Raw genomic sequence first — 19642 nt, forward strand, 5'->3', positions numbered from 1 at the left:
AGTGTTTTTCACGGCCTCCTTTACATTATTTCATCATATGGCACGTTTTTACAACATGTTGAAAAATTGCATTTTTTTTTCGACATAGTATACTATGGCGTTTTTTTTGTGCCAAAATTCATGATGATTTTTTTTTTCAAAGAAAACCTTACCATAGCGTTTTTCACAGCCTGTTTTACATTATTGCATCATATGGCACATTTTTACAACATGTTGAAAAATTGCATTTTTTTTTCAACATAGTATACTATGGCGTTTTTTTTGCACCAAAATTCATGATTTTTTTTTTTTTCAAAGAAAACTTTTCTGGAGTGTTTTTCACGGCCTCCTTTACATTATTTCATTATACGGCATTATATTACAACATGTTGAAAAATCGCATTTTTTTCTCGACATAGTATACTATGGCCTTTTTTTGCGGCAAAATTCATGTTGATTTTTTTTTTTCGAAGAAACCCTAAATGACAGACTAAATGACAGAAATCCACAACTGTAATTTTATTTCAGGACTCGGTTATTAAATTTCGAAACAATCCATGTGACTCTAAAAACTCAACAGCTGTACAAACTCTAAGATTAAACTCTCCACAAGGATCCAAAATAAGTTGGACTTCTACATGAGAGCTTTAATTATTCTTCATCTACTTCCTGAAAAGTCTGGTCAATAAAAAAGACAAAAACTAGTATTTTCAGCTGAACTAAAGACAGACTTTGTGATTTTTCTGCTCACATGTTGTGTTGTTGTAAACTTACACTTTCAAATAAATAGCTGCCTAACCCCCTGGAAACCAGCGGTGGTCCTGTTCTTGTGTTGCTCCTCGGCGACCCTAGACAGCCGGGTCGTAATATTTTTTGAGCAACACACCATACTATGACATTTTTACAATGATGGTTCTACTATGGAACCAGTTTGACATGTTCAGGCGTTCTTTGTGTGAAAACTCTGAGATTTCAGGGATCAGAAGGTGGTTTTCAGCTTTCTTTGTTAACTTTCTGCTTCAACTTTAAACTAAATTTCCTTCACTAACCCAGCCCTCTGGACTTCCAGTAAGCTGTGTTCCTATTGGCTGTCCCAGTGGCTGCTAGGTATTATCAGGAACACCTGAGCAGCTCAGTGTCTTCCTGCTTTATTTAGCTGCATTCAAACATTTCCTCTGCTTCTGTTCACCACTGAACTGGGTTTGGCTCCGTTGCTTTCGTTTGTTCTTTAGCCGTTGGCTTGCAGCTTCCAGCAGTAAAATCGTCTTTGATGTGTTTCTTGGTGTGTTTTAAGGCCTTGTACTGGATAGTTGTCTTGGTAAATGTGGTTCTTTAGCCACAGTTAGCACATGGTGCTAATGTGCGCAGTGATTAGTGGATTTGGTGCAGCTGAGTTGTGTCTTTGTCTTGGCTGTAGTGAGTCTTTAGAGGTTTTTGGTCAGACACATTGTGTATTCTTGTTTGTGAACCGATGTTGGTTGTCCAGAAGGTAAGAGTTCCTGTCCTGATTCTCTGTTCTCAGAGGTTCTCTGGTAGGCTGCAGGAGACTTTAGTGTTTGGGTTGTGCTAGTTTGGTTTTTGTATGGTTTATTTTGGACAACTATCTTGAGGCTCCTCCATGTGGTTTAGTGAGGTTTTCTGCAACAGTTCTACAAAACAGCCTGCAGCAGAAGAGACTTTGAGAGTTTTTAGGAAGTTCTGGAGACCAGACTTTAGAGCAGCAGAAACATTTGTCAGCAGTTTGAGCAGGAGAAGGTGAGCTTCAGAGTAGAAATGAGACAGAAACCTTCTTGACCCGTGTGGTGAGGTCCTGTACCAAGAGTTTGAGCAGGTTGTGAAGAGTCTGTAGTTCTTTGGTCTGAAAGCACAAGAGTCGACTCATTAAAGGAGAAAACAGGAGATATTGTTGGTTCTTCTGTCATTCTGCAGTTTCCTTAGACTGAATATCAAGTTTATATTTTAAATGATTTCCCATGTGAGCCCAAGAAGACTTCAATAAACTCCCTCCATCCCCTGAACACAACATATTTTATTACCATGTTAAATCTTTTTTTAAATGTTTTTGAGTTTTAATAATAGTTTTAGCATAGTTTTTTTTTCTCTTTGCTTGTTTAATTTTGTCATCTGTGTGAAAGGTGCTAAACAAATAAAGTTGAATTGATAAACTGAATAATTGACTAACTCATGATTGTGACAACAGAAGTATTTTCATTGTGATTTAAGGGTTTATTTCATTTTTTAGGTTGGGCTTAAAATCTTGACAGAAAAATAATATTAAAGAAATAAACTACATAACAAAAAGCAATTAAATCAAAGGGGGAAAAATTATTACAATAAAACTTAAAAAAAATTTAAGTATTTTTTAAATGTTTAATATAATTCTTGTTTTAAAAGTATTGTTTTTTAAATGTTTAATATAATTCTTGTTTAAAAAGTATTGTTTTTAAATGTTTCATATAATTCTTGTTTAAAAAGTATTATTTTTTAAATGTGTGATTATCTGAAGTATTTTCTCTGTAATTTTTAATAATGTCATTTTAAAAATTTTGTTTAATTTCATACTTACATGTTTTGTATCGTGTTTGATTATCTAATTCAATATTTTGTCTGTTTAATATCATCTAATTGTATTTAATGTTTCATTTTATTAAACAGACAAAATATTGAATTAGATAATCAAACACGATACAAAACATGTAAGTATGAAATTAAACAAAAATTTTAAAATAACATTATTAAAAATTACAGAGAAAATACTTCAGATAATCACACATTTAAAAATAATACTTTTTAAACAAGAATTATATTAAACATTTAAAAAAATACAAAACATTTAATTAGATTATTAAACCTTTAAAAAGACAAAACATTTAATTAAAAAATTCAATGTTTCATTAGAAAATTAAATCTTAAACACAATAAAACTTCAAATAGGAATTAAACAGAAAATACAATGAATCATTTAAAAAGAAAATTAAACATTAAAAGGTGGTAAAACATTTAACAAAGATTTAAGCAAAAAATTAAATATTGGGAAAGAAAAAAAATTCACAAACATGCCGAAAAAACATTTGAAACAACAACTAAACACTAAAAAGACAAAACATTTCTAAATCAAATCAGACATTAGAAAAGAATAAAAAGTGAGGAAGGAGCAAAACTAAACATTTAATAAGAATCAAACTAAAGACAAAACATTTGAAAAGACACCAGTTAAACTTTAGAAGATCAAATTAAACAGAAGAGACAATAAAAGGATCAAAATGAGCAAAAACAGATAAAGGTCTAAAGGCGTTTTCTAGTCTGAAATGAAAACATCAAGTTGTTTCTTCAAACATTTCCTCTTTCTATGTTCTTGGTTTGATTGTGGACAGATTTACTAAGAACTCATTTCAGAAAACTGCTTTCCAGATAAAGTCTACTAGTAGTTGAAGGCATTTATCAAACTAATGTTACCTTCTGAGCTCCACAAACTTTACTGTTCAGTGAAGAGAATCAAAGTTTGTTCAGGATTTCTAAAAATCCACAGGTGAAGGTCTGAGAAGAACTAGGATGGATGGTCTAAATGTGAAATCAAGACTCATGGTCACAAGTTTTAAGGCTTCTGTTAACCATAAAGTTCAAACTAACAGAGAAGTACTGAGAAACTTTTAAGATTTCAGTCCTCAGACTGTCGAAAGGTTCAAACTAACAGAGAACTACTCAAGAACTTAGAAGATATCAGTCCTTGGACTGTCTGAAAGTTAAATCTAACAGAGATCTACTGTGGGACTTAGAAAATCTCAGCCCTCAGACTGTCTGAAAGCTCAGGTCCTGAGGACTCGTGAGGTCTGGAGGCTTTGGAAAGTCTTGGAATTGAGGGTTCAGCCCTCCAGCACAAAGGCTGAAGTCCAACCCACCGAGAAAAACAGTCGAGTCGAGACTCGAGTTAAAAAAAAAAAAAAAAAAAACTCGAAAATGACAAAAAATAGATGATAAATGCGCAAAAACCAGAAGATTTAGTATCTGAGCGAATAGCTCAGGGGGATAAGAAGAGTGACTACAGAGTGGAGGGTCGCAGGTTCAAGACCCACCACCGGCACTTTTCTTTCTTTGTCTTTGTCAGAATTTGGATAAAATTTAAGAAGGGACTGGTCTTGAACCAGCGACCTGCAGCTCCATAGGCAAATCCTTAACTCACTGAGCTACAGATCAGATGAAAAGAAATGATTTCGTCGTCCCTTTGGCATCGTAGTTTCTGAAGTGACCACATGGGTGGAGCTGAGGCGGAGTCTGGGTGGAGTCAGGGCGGAGAGTAGGCGGGGAGGTGGGTGGCGGCCTCCCCCCTCTACTCCCCCACCTCCCCCCACCACCCACCACACCTTCCCCCGCCCGACGAGTTCCTCGAGTCTCCACGGGTTTTACTGAGTTTCTTGAGTTTCCATGAGATCGGAGGCAGAACAAGTTGTCATGAAGAGGTGTTGAAGTCGGCCAGGATGGACTGACTTTTTACTGGGACTAGAAGGAAGACGACTAGAAGAGCAGGTCTTTAACCAGCATCCATAAAATCCATGAAGTCGGCTCCAGAGAAATGAAGGGAGGTCAACTTTTATCAACCACCATCCAGATGTTCAACTTGATATCTTTACTTTGACATTTTTAGCACCACAAACCTTTAGTATCACACTTTATTATCATTTATTAGGACTTTCATAGAATCCACCAGCAGAATTAGTTTTTGTTGACAAACTTTATTCTTGTCGTCATGGGACTGCAGTATTTAAAACTGTTCCTTCTATTTGACCTCATGTTTATTAGTTTTAATGGAGAAAGTTATTTTAATTGTCAGTTAGTGTCTCAAAAACCAAATAATAAATTGGATTAGTTAAGAGGTTGAAATTTCTTACTTTGTCATATTTTAAATATGACAAAAACATGTAAAAATAAAGCGTCTTGAGATGATTTGACCTGTACTTGGCGTTATATAAATAAAATGGAATTAAAATTGTATGTATCTTGTAATGTTGGAGTAATTCAGCCATATATGTTGGAAAACACATTTTCTTTGTCCATTAATCTGTTGATTGTTTTCTCCACTAATTCATTTCTTGTTTTGGTTTCTAAAATGTCAAACCCAAATATATTCAGTTTACTGTCATAAAAACCAAAAAGATTTACATTCATGATGCAGGAATCGGGCAGTTTTTCACTTTTTTAAAAAAATCTTAGTTTAGTCAGAAAGATTTTGATAATGTGTGAATTGTTGCAGCTTGCAAGCTGTAAAAGGTTTTAATCTTTGGGACCGAGTGTCAAAAAACCTTTAGAAACCAACATCAACAAAACACTCAACAAAGATTTGAACATCATTAAAGGGAAATCCAATTTTTGTATGACAATGTCTAATTTAAGGACATTTATTTAAAAATGTAAATGTGTGATATTCATCCTCTGGAGCTTTCTCTTCACATCGTCTTCCACCTGGACTGGTTTGGTCGGGAGCATGTGCAACAAACATTTGAAAAACTGCACTTTAACATCAATGAATGACACTGAAGTTTAATCTCTACATAAATGAGACTGAGTCTGGATGTTCTGCTTTGTCATTAGCTCCTAAGTTTAGGGAAAGTTCAAACAAAAGAGGACAGTTCAGATCAGACTTGAGAATGAGCTTATTTTGAACAAACATCTCAGACTTTCTGAGCTTCAGCACCTACAGCAAGATATTTTAACAACAAGCAACTCAAGAGATCCAGGAGCTGGAGAGAGTTAGCTTTAGCTGAGCCAAAGAACATGTGGGACGCTGACCTAGCAAACATTTCAGACTTTTCTCTGTGAATTCTGAGAAATAATTTCCTATTTAATGACAGAGCTACACATCTTAACTCAGTCACATTAAAACAGACTCTAATTCAGTGTCATCCATCCATATTAAAGTGCAGTTACCCAAAATGTTTGTTGCATGAGCTCCAACAAAACCTGTCCAGGTAGAAGGCCACTTTGACAAACAGGAAGTGGAAGATTCCAAGCAGATTTATAGAAGGGGGAACCGGACTGTACTAAGTGTGGTCGAGTATAGACGGATGTTTTGTGGGTTTTTAAGGCTGATAATGATTATTAGTGAGACATTTGGAGTAGATATTCATTTGCAGTAAATGAAAGTATTTAAAATCTTGGAGTTAAACTTAGAAGAACACAAACTAACAGAAAACTTTGTTGATACGTTTTTGTTTTGTTTACAGATGTTAAGTTAACCCTTAAACATCCTCACCAAGAAAAAGGCAATGAAAAAATTATTTCTTTATATTTCTTATCTATTTGGGGCACTAATAACAACAATCAATGTTTTTTTATGAAGAGACCGAGCGATTTTTAAAATATTGACCTCTACCAAACGGTTGAGAAAAATTATTTTACCCTTTTAAATCTTTCTTTTTTTTTTACATTTCAAATGACACATTTGTGTTCAGCAACTCCTTAGGCACCATAATATGTCAAAAATATTACTTTACCTTTGAAAATCACAGCAAACAGAGGCCTCATGTGAGGAGTGATTTTGCTCGTACTAACTTCCTGTGAGCAGACTAACTTGCTCTGCATGCTATTTCAAAACACAGTGACATCTACTGGACTTTTTTTGTACCTAATGTTGGTACCTAAGGAGGGGTAGAGATGGTTGAAACAGGTGGACTTAAGTAAAACATATTTTTCAATAAGATTTAGTGTTGAAAAATGACATTTGGCGCGTATTTTTTGTGCCAAAAGTCATGATGACCTTTTTTTTCAAAGAAAACCTTTCTGGAGTGTTTTTCACGGCCTCCTTTACATTATTTCATCATATGGCACGTTTTTACAACATGTTGAAAAATTGCATTTTTTTTCGACATACTATACTATGGCGTTTTTTTTGTGCCAAAATTCATGATGATTTTTTTTTCAAAGAAAACCTTACCATAGTGTTTTTCACGGCCTCCTTTACATCATTTCATCATATGGCATGTTTTTACAACATGTTGAAAAATTGCATTTTTTTTCGACATAGTATACTATGGCGTTTTTTTTGCACCAAAATTCATGTTGATTTTTTTTTCAAAGAAAACCTTTCTGGAGTGTTTTTCACAGCCTGTTTTACATTATTGCATCATATGGCACATTTTTACAACATGTTGAAAAATTGCATTTTTTTTCCGACATAGTATACTATGGCGTTTCTTGTGCCAAAAGTCATGATGACTTTTTTTTTCAAAGAAAACCTTTCTGGAGTGTTTTTCACGACCTCCTTTACATTATTTCATCATATGGCACGTTTTTACAACATGTTGAAAAATTGCATTTTTTTTTCGACATAGTATACTATGGCGTTTTTTTTGTGCCAAAATTCATGATGATTTTTTTTTCAAAGAAAACCTTACCATAGTGTTTTTCACGGCCTCCTTTACATTATTTCATCATATGGCATGTTTTTACAACATGTTGAAAAATTGCATTTTTTTTCGACATAGTATACTATGGCGTTTTTTTTGCACCAAAATTCATGTTGATTTTTTTTTTCAAAGAAAACCTTTCTGGAGTGTTTTTTCACAGCCTCCTTTACATTATTTCATCATATGGCACATTTTTACAACATGTTGAAAAATTGCAATTTTTTTTCGACATAGTATACTATGGTGTTTTTTTGTGCCAAAAGTCATGATGACTTTTTTTTTTCAAAGAAAATCTTACCATAGTATTTTTCACGGCCTCCTTTACATTATTTCATCATATGGCACATTTTTACAACATGTTGAAAAATTGCATTTTTTTTTTCGACATAGTATACTATGGCCTTTTTTGCGGCAAAAGTCATGATGATTTTTTTTTTCAAAGAAACCCTAAATGACAGACTAAATGACAGAAATCCACAACTGTAATTTTATTTCAGGACTCGGTTATTAAATTTCGAAACAATCCATGTGACTCTAAAAACTCAACAGCTGTACAAACTCTAAGATTAAACTCTCCACAAGGATCCAAAATAAGTTGGACTTCTACATGAGAGCTTTAATTATACAGACTTTGTGATTTTTCTGCTCACATGTGTTGTTGTAAACTTACTCTTTCGAATAAATAGCCGCCTAACCCCGTGGAAACCAGCGTTTGTCCTGCTTTTGTGTTGCTCCTCGGCGACCCTGGACAGCCGGGTTGTAATGTTTTTGAACAAACATCTCAGACTTTCTGAGCTTCAGCACCTACAGCAAGATATTTTAACAACAAGCAACTCAAGAGATCCAGAAGTTGGAGAGAGTAAGCTTTAGCTGAGCCAAAGAACATGTGGGACGCTAACCTAGCAAACATTTCAGACTTTTCTCTGTGAATTCTGTGAAATAATTTCCTATTTAATGACAGAGCTACACATCTTAACTCAGTCACATTAAAACAGACTCTAATTCAGTGTCATCCATCCATATTAAAGTGCAGTTACCCAAAATGTTTGTTGCATGAGCTCCAACAAAACCTGTCCAGGTAGAAGGCCACTTTGACAAACAGGAAGTGGAAGATTCCAAGCAGATTTATAGAAGGGGGAACCGGACTGTACTGTTTGTGTGACTCTGAAAAGAGTCGTTGGTTTGATCCGGGCTGACAGAGAGGGCTGTTTTCTGCGGACGTAAGAGAGGACAGTGAGTGTCAGTTTCAGTGGACGGAGCGAAAAAGAACAAGTGAATGTTGAGTGAAGATTGTGCCCTTTGTGTGAAAATGAATTGAGGGTGATTTTTATAGCTTGGGCAACTTGTGTCCTTATGCAGTTCTAGTGGGCTGTTAAAGAAGGGAAGGAAACAACGGAAGAAGGGACATGTATTTGTAGGTTTCCAGAATTTGCCTGTGGGGATGTAATAAAGTCAGTCCAAGTTGAAGTTGAGATGAAGCATATGAGTGTAACTAACAATTACATCTAAGATGTCACTGCAATATAATGCCTGGGGACTCCTACACTACAATGTACTCGCTCCGGACAGCTGCAATTGCATGCATATGGTATGCATATGATAGGACAGGTTTCCCAAACCGCTTTCCATTATTTTTAAGCAAATCAATGATTAATGCAGATGTGGTTGAGCTCTGCTAGTGAACGTGTGTGGCTCTTAAAAGAGCCGTTGTGTCGGGTGTAAAGTGAGTGCTGTGGGTCTAAGCTCTCTCTCCGCGGATGCGGCGGGCCAGCTGGATGTCTTTAGGCATGATGGTGACCCTCTTGGCGTGGATGGCACACAGGTTGGTGTCCTCGAAGAGACCGACCAGGTAAGCCTCGCTGGCCTCCTGCAGAGCCATGACAGCGGAGCTCTGGAAGCGCAGGTCGGTCTTGAAGTCCTGAGCGATCTCTCTGACGAGGCGCTGGAAGGGCAGCTTGCGGATCAGCAGCTCCGTGGATTTCTGGTAGCGACGGATCTCTCTCAAAGCCACGGTACCGGGACGGTAACGGTGAGGCTTCTTCACGCCGCCGGTGGCCGGCGCGCTCTTGCGGGCAGCCTTGGTGGCCAGCTGCTTCCTGGGAGCTTTTCCTCCGGTGGATTTACGAGCGGTCTGCTTGGTTCTGGCCATTCTGCTTCCTCCGTCTTCACTGGTCCAACAGTAAAATACAAGTGGAAACTGAGCGGCAACACTCAGCTTATATGGAGAGCGGCGGAGCAACGGCAGCTCTGATTGGTCCAGAGCGGTGCAGCACGTGGACTATCAGAGCGTGTATTGGATGAAATGAATGTGACGTTTAAAATAAGCTCCTCCTCCACAGCGTCCGCCATGTTTCATAAATCCTGATTTCAACTCGTCTTTTATTTTATACTGAAGTTCAAATGTTGTATTTTATTTGTTCGAATATTTAATTCTATTTTTCTTTGAAAAAATAACTCAGCGTGGAAAGTTTCTTGGCCCATAGAAAACAAGATAAAGACAGAAAGAAGTCTATGTATCTAAAGGAAAGTAGTTTTGAAAAAACACAAACATTGAAATTTAGTATTTAAAGTCTTGCTTCATAAGGGAGCTGTACAGTGTGATGTGACGTGAAATCCTGTGTGCTCATATTAGTTTGTTGCTTTTTGTGAAAAATGCTTTATGCTAGTAGAATAAGGAATTGTTTCATGTTTGGTCGTACCAATGACTGTGTGGACACAGCTAAAAGTGGATCTAGAGCTCTGCAGATAAAGTGTGTGGCTCTTAAAAGAGCCGTTGTGTGTTGTAGATAATGAAGGTGTTTACTTGGAGCTGGTGTACTTGGTGACGGCCTTGGTCCCCTCAGGACACGGCGTGCTTGGCCAGCTCACCGGGCAGCAGCAGTCTGACGGCGGTCTGGATCTCCCTGGAGGTGATGGTGGAGCGCTTGTTGTAGTGAGCCAGGCGGGAGGCCTCACCGGCGATCCGCTCAAAGATGTCGCTGACGAACGAGTTCATGATGCCCATGGCCTTGGACGAGATGCCGGTGTCGGGATGGACCTGCTTCAACACCTTGTACACGTAGATGGCGTAGCTCTCCTTCCTGCTTCTCTTCCTCTTCTTGCCGCCCTTTCCGGCGCTCTTCGTCACCGCTTTCTTGGAGCCCTTCTTCGGGGCGGACTTGGCTGGTTCTGGCATCTTTCTCCGTCACTGTAATAACAACTGAAGCTGAGAGCAGAGAGAGGCTCTTCTTATACAGGCCGCATGGAAATACGACTGCGCAGCCCCCCGTCTGTCATTGGTTGATCTGCTCAGCTGGTTGGACTCTGGTTTCAATGGAGACGACACAGAAAGCTGGAGACCTCCGACAGTTTCAATGTAGTTCTTCAGATGTGACCACTGTTCCCTCTAAACTGCGCACTGCTGACACGGTCTCCGCGCTCAGAAAATCTTAGCTGCGCACAAAAAAAAAAAAAACGACCTAAATTGAAAACAAAATAAACACATAGTTCATTCTGTGGTATTTTTCAGCGTGAGTCAGTGAGTGATCGGTGACTGGCTGCTGCAGCCAATGATGTGATTCACATCCGTATTTATGAAGCAAATCAACGTCATTTACAGCCACCGTTGTTGTAGCTAGCAGAGCGGTGTGGCCGATGTGGAGTGAAGGCCGCTAATGATGCTGAGTGCTGCTTATGTTGACCCTTTATAATAATGGCAAAATGAACGGCCAGTGGCACATCCCCTCCCCAAGCCAAAGTTAAAAAGAAATGCGATTCTTGTCCTTTATTTGACAATTAATTGTTTATCCGTATTTTTTTTCATAAGTGTTCCATACACGTCTGTCACGCACTCATCAAAGCTGTATAATGAACAAAATAAAACACAGGAAATATTAAGGGCAGCCAATTTCATCTTCATACGATCTATGTAGCGAGGACCTGATGTGAGGTCCAGTGGACAGACTTCTGCCTGGTCCTGCCCGGTTCTATGGTTCTGTCTCTGGTTGCCTGGTTACACGCTGCTGCTCCCGTACTTTAAAAATGTCTACACCCGGAACTCCACCACGTCCAAAGAAGCAAAAACGTTTTCAAAATTACAGACGAGTGGGAAGACTCGAACCCCTGGCAATATGTACTGGGCAAACTGTGCTTTCTGTTGCTCATGGACTGGCTGAAGTAAGGCAGCATCAGGAGACCAACATGTAAGAAACATGAGAACAGAGAGAACCCAAACAGCAGGTCACAGTTTATCATCATCTAATCATCTCCTGAAGTCCATACTGTAAGGGACATCAGTATCTGGTTGTTAATTTACTCGAGGATGCTTATAATAATGCTGATGTGGCCATAGACTCTACAGTATTTTAGTGACAATAAATGCCTAAGTTGTTTGTTAAATGCATTTTAGTTTTTAATAAACATTTATTTAATAGCCTATATGCGATCAATAAATGGCCTTTCCCTATCTAAAGAAAAATTCACTCAGAACTCTGATATGTTAACAGTACTAAATAAATCAATAAATACATGCACTCACACATATATAAATTAATACATTAACTGTGTTAAATTAAGATTTAGATTTAGATGAAAAAAAATATCTGTAGAGAATTTCATTGTACAGTTCTCTGCATTCAGTTGTTTATGTTTTTGCAGAATCCAGTATTACACACTGGTTGGTCATTACATTTTATTAGTTTGGTTTCACTGTTTAAAATGAGGCCACTTCTAGAACATAAACGATGCCTCTTTTCCATCGTTGTAAGATAGACAATGTGCTACAAGCCCAGTTTTATCAAAAGTAGCTGTCTTTCAAGCTACAGGAATAACATTGGTGTCTATGGAGTGAACAGGGTCCGTCTGCAATTTGCAAAACTGCTGCAACAGTAAAGAGAGACAAATATTCAATAACTTCACTCTTTTACATTGTAGTGTCACTAAAATCACTGTAGCCTTCAACTGGCTCCTGTTGACAAAGTGTTTTAACAGAAATGTAAATGCTGTAATTTGATTCTTTTAATGAACCATGTAACTTGAATGGATACGATGCTGGTGTGACCACAGTGCACACGTCTGATGTTGCTCACAGTGGTCCAAGGGACGCTCAGGGAGTTTGTGTGTTTGCTCAGACTCATGAAAAATTACAGGGAACATTGTTTATAAGATACATAAAGATACCATGGCAATGCATACTGAAGAGAACTAAAACTGACATTACAATTACTGCATTTCACAGTCTCATAAAACAGTTCAATAACCGTAGAGCTAAGACTGTTTGATCTTACAAAATAAGAACTGATCGTAGTTTAGAAAAATAAGATAAATTCACACTGTGGCAGTAGCTTAGATTGACTATTTACTGACCACTAACATCATGACCAGAAGATGAGTGTACATAATGCTTTCATGCAACTGATAACTGTTTTGTGCATGGAATCATCTTGTGAACACCTTTAGAGTTAGAGGATACATCAGCAGGAACAAATCAACAAGGTCTGCTTTAGTTTGTTTCATGCAGTCTGCTGCAGTTCCTCCATAGGTCACAAAATCTGGTTTATTGGATGTGGCTGGTCACTGTGATATTTTAAAAACCCTGTTCCTATTTTGCTTATTTTAAAGGGTAGTTATTGTGTTGGTCTAGACTTATCAAGGTGAACATCTTCATCTTCCTCCAGATTGGTCACCTCTGCTTCACCATTCAGGAGTCTATCAGACAAATGGCCTGTTTCTCCTCGGTACCTGGTACTCTCTATCTGTGGTCACTATCAGTCAACTTTATCTGCATCTTTTTATACTGTAGGAATGACTGTGATGTAGCACATATCAGTTTGGGGCTCTTTTAAGTCTGGATGATTCAAAACCTCTCAGTTTTAAACTGTAGAAAAAAAAAAACATAAGATAAATTGGATTAACAGCCAAAACCTTTGACAAATAGCGTGACACTATGACTATGTATTATGCTGGCCACAACAAATGTTGCCATGCTTACATTTACTCTTCTTATGATCAAAAGATGCATGCAGGGAGAAAATTCTCATTATATATCAGTAGTAGACCCTTTTAAAAATGTATGTACAAAATATCTCAGTTACATCTGTTAATTAAGGTATTTAAATTCTTCTTGTACAAGTTTGAGGCAGACATCTCCTTCCATCGGTGCAGGCAGGAAGTAAAGAGGCCTAGTCATGTGACCATTCACACTAGTTACATGATGTGGATGCAATTTAGAGGAGACAACTTATTCTTGGATTTTAAAACTTGCATGAGCTGTCCAATGCCAAAACAACACTTTTAGAGAATAAAAATTAAAAGAAAAATGAGTGGCAACAGTGGTTGCCAGTGGGATTTAACAGGTTAAGTTTGGACTAATTGTTTAATAGTAAGGCAAAGATAATTTTCTTTTAAGTTCAACTTATATTAGTACGCATTTACATTATGATAGTGCTGTTGAAAACATGAAATCAAACATATTTGTGCTATTTTTAAATATATTTTCTTCCCATTTTTTCTGCTTTAGGTTCTTGTTCTTTTTGAAAAAGACCAATAAACTAGGAGATAACAGTACCTTCTGAGATGGGAAGAGCTCAGTCCTGCTCCTTTAAAATGGTGAAGATTATTATAAAAGGTATAAGTAATTAATGCAACATAATGGAATTACAAGTTATACTTAATCTAGCTTAATATAACATATAAGCGCTGCTCCTTTAAAAGCCAGCGTGTTTTTCATGTTTAATAGACTGATTTATACAGATTTAGAATTTAATTGTTCAGAGCTGAATTTAGTTTCTACTTTGTTGAGCTTTAAAATGTGAGCAGTGATGTTGAGTGCTGATGTAGTGATGAGTGAGGCAGCAGCTCTTTAGTGGAGGCTGTGGTGGCTCTGAAAAGAGCCTTTGCTGATGAGTGAGTGGAGATGAAGCAGCTTCACTTCTTTGCAGCTTTCTTAGCTGCAGGCTTCTTGACTGCACTTTTCTTGGCTGCGGGTTTCTTGGCTGCAGCTTTGGGCTTCTTAGCGGCGGGCTTCTTGGGGCTCTTCTTCGGCGTCTTCTTGACGGCTTTCTTGGCCGCTACCTTCTTCGGGGACTTCTTGACCGCTGTCTTCTTAGCTGCTGCCTTCTTGGTCGCGGCAGGTTTCTTAGCTTTGGCGGCGGCGGGTTTCTTGGCTTTGACGGGAGCCTTCTTCTTGATCACCTTCTTAGCAGGTTTGGAGGCTTTGGGCTCCTTCTTGGCGAGCTTGAAGGAACCGGAGGCTCCGGTACCCTTAGTCTGGATCAGAACCCCATTGGTGACCATCTTGGTGACGGCGGTGTTGATGCGTTTGTTGGACTTCGCCACATCCACCTTTTTCGTCGCCAGCACCTTCTTGATCGCAGCCAGTGAGATCCCCTTCCGCTCCTTGGACTCGGCCACAGCGGCGACGATCAGCTTCGGGAGGCTGGGTCCGTCCGTCTTGGACCGGACCGCCTTCTTCTTCGGGGATTTGGCCGGGGCTTTAGACGGTGCAGCTGCTGGAGCTTCTTCTGCCATGTTTCTCTGTCTCTGTTCGTCTCAAAGTGTCCGAGCTGAACGCAGGAGGCGGGACTTATAAACACCATGAGAACCATAAAGAGGCAACACACCACACCGGGCTGCCGCTGCCTCAAACGCGGCCACATTTGTGTTTTCTCCGACACGTTTTGGACACAAAATACGCACATAATCAGCCTTTTCACACTCCACGGTCGCTGCCACGCCGACGACACGCGTGTCCCTCCACACTGGGCTCATGTTCGGCTTCCAGCTCTTTGTCTCTCGCTTCCAGGAGGCTTCCAAGCTGGCGGACACACGGTGACCGAGGGCGGTTCGCTGACACTTTTCTGCACATTTGTGCTCCTAAAACGACTAAAAGCTCCACGTCTCCGGTGGAACATCGGTGTTCCGGTTAGCAGAGACATGTGAGGATACAGTGGAAGGAAAACGGCGGCGCTGCGCTGTTTTGTTGGCCTGAAAGCGGCGAGATTTTATCGCCGGTAAACACACGGACGCTGCCGGTGCTCGGGGTCTGCTGGTGTCTGAATGATCCACTGGAAGAAACTCTGTCTGGACTAAATGTTGGATTATCGAAGCACCGACACTTTAATAAATCTCTGATTTACCTTACGTTACATTTTCTCTTAGAATATTTAGGGTTTTTAAAGCTTTATGTTGTATTCTGTATTCAGATCCATGTTACAAGTCTTTCTAAATGTGTGTATATATTATAATAAAATGTAGAAATCATCTTATGGTATCATTTGTATGTTTAACTACATGAATTAAAAATATTTTAGTTGTATTAACGTTTTTCACATTTATTCTTAATCACATAGATCTTGTTTGCAGTTACTGATACTGAATTTCCCTGTTAGATTACAATTAAACTAACTTTTTATTCATTCTGATCAGCACATATTTGCTTATTGTGGGCTGGTTTGGGAAGTATGCAAGAAACTGAAGCTGTAAAATTAATTAATTAATAGCATATGAATTATTTACATCCAGACTGGAACTACATCGGAGGCTCAAATTCTATTAAAATATAATTTACAAAAAATATCTGAATCATCTAACATCAGCCTGTTATTGGTGTATGGTTAAGAAATCAATGACTTTAATAAAGACAGCAACATGCAGCTGTCACTAAAATAATTATTCTATCATAACAAAAAATTCCTTTGTTAATTAAATATCTTGGCTACATGATAAGATTTAAGAAAAAGTTTGATGAAGACAAAGACTATTAAGAGCTTTATTAACCAATTAAATGATGTGAAAAACAATTCTATAACAGACAAGTAACCAGATCAGAGACTTTAAAACTTGAGTTCTCATCCTGATCTTAGAACCTGTGCTGCCAAGTTTTGAACTCGTTGGAAAAGAATTATGGTCTTTTTTGGGTTTTCTTTTTAGTAGTAGTAGTAGTAAGAGAGGACTTATCGCAGTCAGGCAGGATTTTTAAGTGCTAAAATACTTAATTTGGTAGCAATCTTGATCAGCTTGTTAACATTCAGAGTTCATAGTTTTTTACTTTTCTCTCCTACTTGCTCCTCCTGAGTCATTTTCACTCTGTATTTCTCTAATATCATAGTTTTGTCATCTGATACCAAAATGCTCAATTTCAGAGCATTTTTTTTAACCTCAATAATACAATAACTGGATACACAGATATGACATCTTACAAAATCACACTTCTAGCAACAACATGACATTAAACATCATGTAATCAATCATAAGTATTCATGTATTTATAACTGATCAATCTAAGCTTGATAGGAGCAGAGAAGCAGATTTAATGAAAACCAAAGTAATATTTTGGAGCGTGTTGGTTATTATCAGATAAACATTTTTTTGATCCCACAGTGAGGAAAGTCAGACTGGATGGGGACAGACCAGTTTCACATGTGTTGAAAGTCAAATTGAACTTACTGATCCAGACTCTGTCACCAGCTTCAGGGTCCCTGTTTTTCCCATTGACCTGATTAGGTCTGGACTCCTCTCCAGGTCTCTTTTACTTGTTAGTTGTCCATTTTCTTCCAATAGTGGGCCTCACACTCACTGATCTTTCCTTTGCACCCTCCTCAGTTCTGTCCCTGACCCCCTGTTCTCCAGCAGCAAACACAACAGGAATAAAAGTGTGCAGGAGAAACTGTTCTAAAAAAGGAGACCGACTATAAACAGATGGAGAGAAAGAGTTGGAACAGCTCTAAGGCCTTGTCCACACGTAGCCGGGTTTTTGTAAAACCGAATATCCTGCCCCCTCCGTCTAGAAAAAAACTTACGTACACACCACCTCGTTTTTAGAAAAAAAACTTCATCCACACCTAACCGCATAAGTGTGTTTTTAAGCACATTCATAAGCATGCCAGACCTTTAGGTGGCAGTAGTTCCCCAAATCCTAGCAAGGTGGTGGAGAATAACCGTCCTTAACGTCGTCCTTCGCCTGTGTTGTTGAATGTGGAGCAGTATCTGGGCTTGTAAAAACAAGCAAGGAAAAAGCGCCTGTACAAGAAACAGCGTCCAAAACCTTGTGAGAGCATCCATACTGTTACCGAATGTAAACACAGGTCGCATATGTGACGTAAGAACATATTTTGTCGCAGGCGGTGACGTTTCGAAACGCAAGACCCCGGTTACTGATGTCCACATGCAGACGCATAAAACGGAGAATTCGCAAATCTTCACTTTGGTCAGAATTTTTAAAGGCGGGAGGCCTCGCCGGCGATACGCTCAAAGATGTCGCTGACGAACGAGTTCATGATGCCCATGGCCTTGGACGAGATGCCGGTGTCGGGATGGACCTGCTTCAGCACCTTGTACACGTAAATGGCGTAGCTCTCCTTCCTGCTTCTCTTCCTCTTCTTGCCGCCCTTTCCGGCGCTCTTCGTCACCGCTTTCTTGGAGCCCTTCTTCGGGGCGGACTTGGCTGGTTCTGGCATCTTTCTCCGTCACTGTAGTAACAACTGAAGCTGAGAGCAGAGAGAGGCTCTTCTTATACAGGCCGCATGGAAATACGACTGCGCAGCCCCCCGTCTGTAATTGGTTGAGCTGCTCAGCTGGTTGGAGTCTGGTTTCCATGGAGACGATACAGAAAGCTGGAGACCTCCGACAGTTTCAAGGTAGTACTTTAGATTTCTGAGTATAGACTGGTTATAAATACCTTGTATTGAATATAATTGTATTATAAATTACATCTTCACGCAAACTTTTGCATTTCAAGGGAAGACGATGTTGTCTTTGTTGTGTTTTCAATAATCTCCGCCATTGACACCATCATAATTCCGAGAAAGAAATGATCGTAGCATCCTTCAGTTATTCCATTGACTCTCTAGCTGTTTGTCTATCATTCTGCATCTTCATTGTCTTGAAAGGTTCATATTTTACTGTTATCTTTAGGGGTACATTAGCAGTGCTTCAGTTTATATTGTGTGTGTTGTCAGTAAAATCCATCCACTTTATTTATTACCACATTCTGTCAAATCAGTCACAAATCCATTTTTCCACTCATTGGCTGTTTGTTTCTTGGTTCTGGTCCCCATCAAAAATGGTATGATCTGTATCTGGAGGTAAAGTTGGACAGAATAATCAGCAATAATTGTGCAGTTATCGTGGATAAAGCTAATTAAACTAAAAATGGGATACATTCTTATGATTTACTCAGATTGTAAAAGCTTTATTTAGTTTTCCTATTGCATTGTTTTATATAGTTCTGCTGAACAAGTTTTAATATAGTTACTGTCTATTGTATGGAATTAACTCATGTATTTCTTTGTGTGTTTCTGTGATTCCCAGTTAAGCTGCACATTTTGTCATAAATCTGGCCTTTATTTCAGCAGCTGTGCTTTTCGTCTTTTTGTACACGAATATCTGTATAATAAGTATCAAACAGACCTTTATGCAGAGTCAGACTATACATGATATGAACAGCATGTATTCAAAACCATTTCATAACTGATCAAATAGGTCTTGACATTTGTAAGAGTATTGCACAAAAACAATAACTGTTTATACAGTTTTTTTCAATAGCACATAGGAAAAAGCTTTTTTTCTGTGGGTCTGATTAGTCAGCAATACATTTACAATAGGCCACTCATATGTTTATGCCAAAGTTATTTATATGTCAAAGATTAACAGCAACTCATTAAAGTTTGTGTTAGAAAATATTTGATAGGAGCTGGGATTGAACTGACAACCTTCATATCCACAGCTTACCACCATCATCCAGTAAATTACATATGTTAGCCTGAATTATTGAAATTCAGGTAAGAAATTGCATTGAAGTGAATCAGAAAGGCAAAAACACTCTCAATACACTTCTCAATACACAAGAGTATGCAGGTAGTTCCTGGAGGATGAAGGAATTGATACCACTGACTGGCCCCAATACTTACCTGACCTAAATCCAATAGAACACCTTTGAAACGTTATGTTTCAGTCCATCCAACACCACCAGGTTGCTCCTCAGAATGTCCAGGAGCTCAGTGATGCCCTGGTCCAGATCTGGGAGGAGATACCTCAGGACACCATCCATCGTCTCTTTAAGAGCATGTCCCGACATTGTCAGGCTGCATACAAGCACAAGGAGGCCATACAAACTACTGAGTACCATTTTGAGTTGCTGCCAAGGAATTTCAGAAAGATGGACTAGCCTGCCACATCATTTGTTCACTTTGAGTTTTGGGGTGTCTTGAATTCAGCCCTCTGTCGGTTGCTAATTTTCATTTCCATCAAGCGATGTGGCATTTTTTCGTTCTTAACACATTATCCAG

The 19642-nt window shown here is 38.6% G+C and overlaps 4 protein-coding genes across 4 annotated transcripts; all 4 read right to left on the bottom strand.

Annotated features, from left to right (window-relative positions):
• Positions 1-9064: 9064 nt before the first annotated feature.
• On the bottom strand, positions 9065-9916 carry LOC111572249 (histone H3). The gene has a single exon (XM_023275822.3). The coding sequence runs from the start codon at positions 9526-9528 to the stop codon at positions 9118-9120; it is 411 nt and encodes a 136-aa protein (XP_023131590.1). The 5' UTR covers positions 9529-9916; the 3' UTR covers positions 9065-9117.
• Positions 9917-10178: 262 nt separating this feature from the next.
• LOC111574707 (histone H2B) lies at positions 10179-10818 on the bottom strand. The gene is given in 2 exon segments (XM_023279430.3): positions 10179-10220; positions 10222-10818. Coding segments are annotated over 2 exon segments (375 nt in total). The 5' UTR covers positions 10555-10818.
• A 988-nt stretch (positions 10819-11806) lies between these two features.
• LOC111582391 (histone H1-like) lies at positions 11807-15056 on the bottom strand. The gene has a single exon (XM_035957600.2). It carries the CDS (start codon positions 14883-14885, stop codon positions 14283-14285), a length of 603 nt encoding a protein of 200 aa, XP_035813493.2. The 5' UTR covers positions 14886-15056; the 3' UTR covers positions 11807-14282.
• Positions 15057-17572: 2516 nt separating this feature from the next.
• LOC111567254 (histone H2B) lies at positions 17573-17831 on the bottom strand. Its single transcript, XM_023268239.3, has one exon. It carries the CDS (start codon positions 17810-17812, stop codon positions 17573-17575), a length of 240 nt encoding a protein of 79 aa, XP_023124007.2. The 5' UTR covers positions 17813-17831.
• Positions 17832-19642: the final 1811 nt, after the last annotated feature.

This window comes from Amphiprion ocellaris, chromosome 4, assembly GCF_022539595.1.
Source record: "Amphiprion ocellaris isolate individual 3 ecotype Okinawa chromosome 4, ASM2253959v1, whole genome shotgun sequence".
Lineage (NCBI taxonomy): Eukaryota > Metazoa > Chordata > Actinopteri > Pomacentridae > Amphiprion > Amphiprion ocellaris.

Bases quoted from the DNA above. Each gene is read 5' to 3' on its own strand.
- LOC111572249 (XM_023275822.3), bottom strand. From the start codon at position 9,528: ATGGCCAGAACCAAGCAGACCGCTCGTAAATCCACCGGAGGAAAAGCT.
- LOC111567254 (XM_023268239.3), bottom strand. From the start codon at position 17,812: ATGCCAGAACCAGCCAAGTCCGCCCCGAAGAAGGGCTCCAAGAAAGCG.
- LOC111582391 (XM_035957600.2), bottom strand. From the start codon at position 14,885: ATGGCAGAAGAAGCTCCAGCAGCTGCACCGTCTAAAGCCCCGGCCAAA.